A 3,801-nucleotide genomic window follows, 5' to 3' on the forward strand; every position below is an offset into this window, starting at 1 on the left:
TGCATTCACGGGAGCATAGGCCGGCCGCCTTTGGTGACTTCTTTCATTTTCAAATTTCCCGTATATCCCGCTCGATACGGCCCTCGCCTTAATGCCTTTTTCCATGTTATTGCCACGGCCCTCGCCCACCACAAACGACAAATGACTTTATACGATTTTCTCGCAATTGAAGTGACGCCACCAAGGGATTTCGATAAATAAATTAATTGCATTGCTTTTTATCCTCTCAGTCAGTGCTCCACAAAGACCTGTCGGCCATTTCAAGTCAATATTTTTTCAAGTCACTTCTTTACCCACCACCACGACCTGGGTCAATACCTCCCGCTCAATACGCACATTCATTCCCCTTAGTCCTCTCTCAATGTCTTTTCATCTTCTATATATCTATCTTTGTGTTACCAAACATCATAACTGTGAGTGACGTTTGCGTTTCAATTAAAAGCGCAGAAATGGATCATAAAACACTTGCTCTCTGCAACATCATCATGCTCTCTCTTATATTCGCACCCTCTCTTCTTGCTGCTGCAACATACAATAATACGCTGGAGCAGGAGGGTAGTGCGCTGGAGGAAGGTCACCATGAAATGGACTTGGACGCCCTTCTATCCTTTAAAAAGCATATCAAAAGCGACCCAGCGGGAAAGCTGCGCAACTGGACAGTCCAGAATTCAAAGCAGCTATGCTCCAACTGGTATGGTATTCGCTGCACTCAACACTCTCTAAGAGTTATTGCCATAATACTTCCTGTTCCCATGATTGATATTGGGATTGATATTGGAGAAGAGTATATCCCTGATTATGTGGGGGATCCTAAATACCAACTGGGAGGTACCCTCTCCCCCTCTCTTGGCAGCCTGCCTTCATTACAGACGTTGAATCTTTGTGGCAATAATTTCGCAGGAGTGATTCCACCTGAACTCGGGCAGCTTCAAGCCCTCAGATTACTTAACCTCACCTATAATATGCTTGAAGGATCTATTCCACCTTCATTGTCTAATTGCACAGCCCTTCGATGGATCGACCTTTCATATAACCACATGTTGAATGGTACGATGCCATCAGAGTTTGGTCGTCTAGTCAACTTGGAACATCTCGACTTCTCTTGGAATACGCTGAGTGGAAGTATTCCAGCTTCATTGTCTAATTGCACAGCCCTTCGATGGATCGACCTTTCATATAACCTCTTATTGAATGGGGCGATGCCATCTGAGTTTGGTCGTCTAGTCAACTTGGAACATCTCGACTTCTCTTGGAATAGTCTGAGTGCAAGTATTCCAGCTTCATTGTCTAATTGCACAGCCCTTCGATGGATCGGCCTCTTTTCTACCCGCTTGAATGGGACGATACCAACTGAGTTTGGTCGTCTAGTCAACTTGGAACATCTCGACTTAAAGGGCAATGGTCTGAGTGGAAGTATTCCAACTTCTCTAAGCAACTGCACATCGCTTCAAGAGTTGTTGCTTGCAGGAAACTGTTTCAATGGTTCAATCCCTTCCGCTTCCGTTTGGGGTTTGATGAGAAGTCTATCTGTTCTTGACTTATCCGGGAATTATTTAAGTGGTCACATCCCTCCGGCTCTGGGCAATCATAATCAGCTGTCGTCCATCGACCTTAGTGGTAACCAATTAAGTGGGGGAATTCCAGCGCTCCGCAATTGTACCCGGCTATTGTACATGGACCTTTCAGTGAACAGCATCAGTGGGAGAATTCCAGTGGAATTGGGGTTGCCGCCCAAGCTAGAGACGCTGTATTTAAGTTCTAACAAATTGGAGAACATTATCCCTCCGGCGCTGGGAAACTGCTCGTCCCTCAAGTCTTTAGCTTTGGGGAACAATCGATTGTCCGGCAGCCTACCACCTGAGTTGGGTAAATTGAGGCAGCTCACTCACCTTTCAATCCATGGACAATGTGATACTCCTAATGGTGATGATCCTTATCCTAATTATAATTGTACTCGTGGCAATATTTCAGGTTCTATCCCTTTTGAAATTGGAAATTGCAGTGATCTCTCTTTTCTATCTCTTTATTCAAATATGCTCACAGGGCCCATACCTGAAACCATTACAAGATTGACGAAGCTTAGAGTTCTTGACCTCAGTACCAACCAGATCACGGGTACAATTCCTCAGGAAATAGGAAAGCTCCAATCCCTTGAATCCTTGCTTTTATTTTCAAACAACTTAACCGGACATATTCCAGATAACATAGGTCACTTAAAATTTCTTCATTACCTAGAATTGAGTAGGAATAATATGTCAGGCAATATCTCCTTTCCTATTAGTGGATTGACTTCACTCGAATATTTGATTTTATCACACAACAACTTCACTGGGAACATTCCTGAAGCAATAGGAAATCTCAAAGCTTTAAAGACCATAGATATGTCCAATAATAATATTAGTGGGTGGATTCCTAAAACTATAGAAAAGCTCCAATCTCTTTTCCTTATAGATATATCAAAAAATTCATTTAGTGGAGTTTTGGCTACTATAAATTTTCCAAATTCTTTACAGTTTTTTTCAGCTCACTCTAACAATTTTTCTGGAACTTTTCCAATGTCTTTGGCCATGTGTAAATTGTTGGATTTAAGGAAAAATCAATTAGAGGGTGAGCTGCCTCAACACATTGGAAATTTTGGAAACTTAAAAGTGCTAAGTATCAGTTATAATAATTTCCATGGTGGTATTCCTAAATCAATCACAAATTTCACCAACCTACAAGTGTTGGATTTATCCAACAACAAATTCAATGGAGAAATACCCTTTCATCTTGAGAGACTCAAGGGATTTACAATCAATGTTACGTCTTCAAGGATTGAAGATAAGATTGAAGTACCATTTTCCATTATCATTAAAAGAAGTGAATATACTCTCACATATGTGCTTGCTACAAATACAATTATTGACTTGTCAAGCAATAATTTTACAGGAGGAATCCCTGTAAGCATAGGGAGCCTAAGTAGCTTGAGACTATTGAATTTCTCTGGAAATCAATTGGAAGGACAAATTCCTGCATCAATTAGTAAGATATCTACTTTGGAGCAATTGGACTTGTCCAAAAACAGGTTGACAGGAAAGATTCCTCAAGAGCTCTCTAATTTGTCAATGTTGGCAGTTTTTGATGTTTCATTTAATAACTTATGTGGCCCAATCCCAACAGGGACACAATTTTCTACATTCAATGTAGAATCATTTCAAAAGAATAAGTGCTTACGAGGGTGTCCTTTAAATCCATGCAATGTAAAGAGAGTGCCAATGGCACAAGGCAATAATGGTAAGAGTAAGCATATCAAAGTGGGATGGCTAAGTCATTTGGATGAAAAAATGTCATTATTGGCATTAGCTATGGGAGTTGGGATTGGATTTGGGGGAGTGGTTGCTATGTTTATATTGTGGGAAAGAGCTAGACATTGGGTGTTGGGTTTACCTCCCAGAAAATCACAAGCTTTCTATGGAGAATATCGACTCCCTACATAGAAAGAATGTAAAGATGTTCTGGTTTGTATTTCAATGTTTTGAAATAAAGATGCTATAGTTTGTATCGGACTCTTTCAAAATAAAGATACTTTTTTTACTATTTGAATCTTTCAAAATAGTCAATATATTATAAATAAAATAATTTATAAGATATCTAAAATAATAAGAAAGAATATATTTTGTTACTCTGAATTGTTTAAAGAGTTAATAACTACAAATAACAATACAATTTTTTTTAATTTCCACAATAATTTTCAATTTTCATAATAAATCCACTATCATAATAATATTTAATAAATATGATAATAAAATAATTATTTAAAAA

General features: G+C 39.0%; 1 protein-coding gene across 1 annotated transcript; it reads left to right on the forward strand.

The window, feature by feature from the left end:
* Positions 1 to 367: 367 nt before the first annotated feature.
* On the forward strand, positions 368 to 3,542 carry LOC149194162 (uncharacterized). The gene has a single exon (XM_089405053.1). The coding sequence runs from the start codon at positions 450 to 452 to the stop codon at positions 3,474 to 3,476; it is 3,027 nt and encodes a 1,008-aa protein (XP_089261179.1). The 5' UTR covers positions 368 to 449; the 3' UTR covers positions 3,477 to 3,542.
* The last annotated feature ends 259 nt before the right edge of the window (positions 3,543 to 3,801 follow it).

Source organism: Pinus tabuliformis, chromosome 2_2, assembly GCF_031772625.1.
Source record: "Pinus tabuliformis cultivar Carrire ecotype Pingquan chromosome 2_2, CPIR1, whole genome shotgun sequence".
NCBI classification, from domain to species: Eukaryota; Viridiplantae; Streptophyta; class Pinopsida; order Pinales; family Pinaceae; genus Pinus; species Pinus tabuliformis.

What these genes read in the sequence shown, in the direction of transcription:
- LOC149194162 (XM_089405053.1), top strand. Translation starts at nt 450, where the DNA reads ATGGATCATAAAACACTTGCTCTCTGCAACATCATCATGCTCTCTCTT.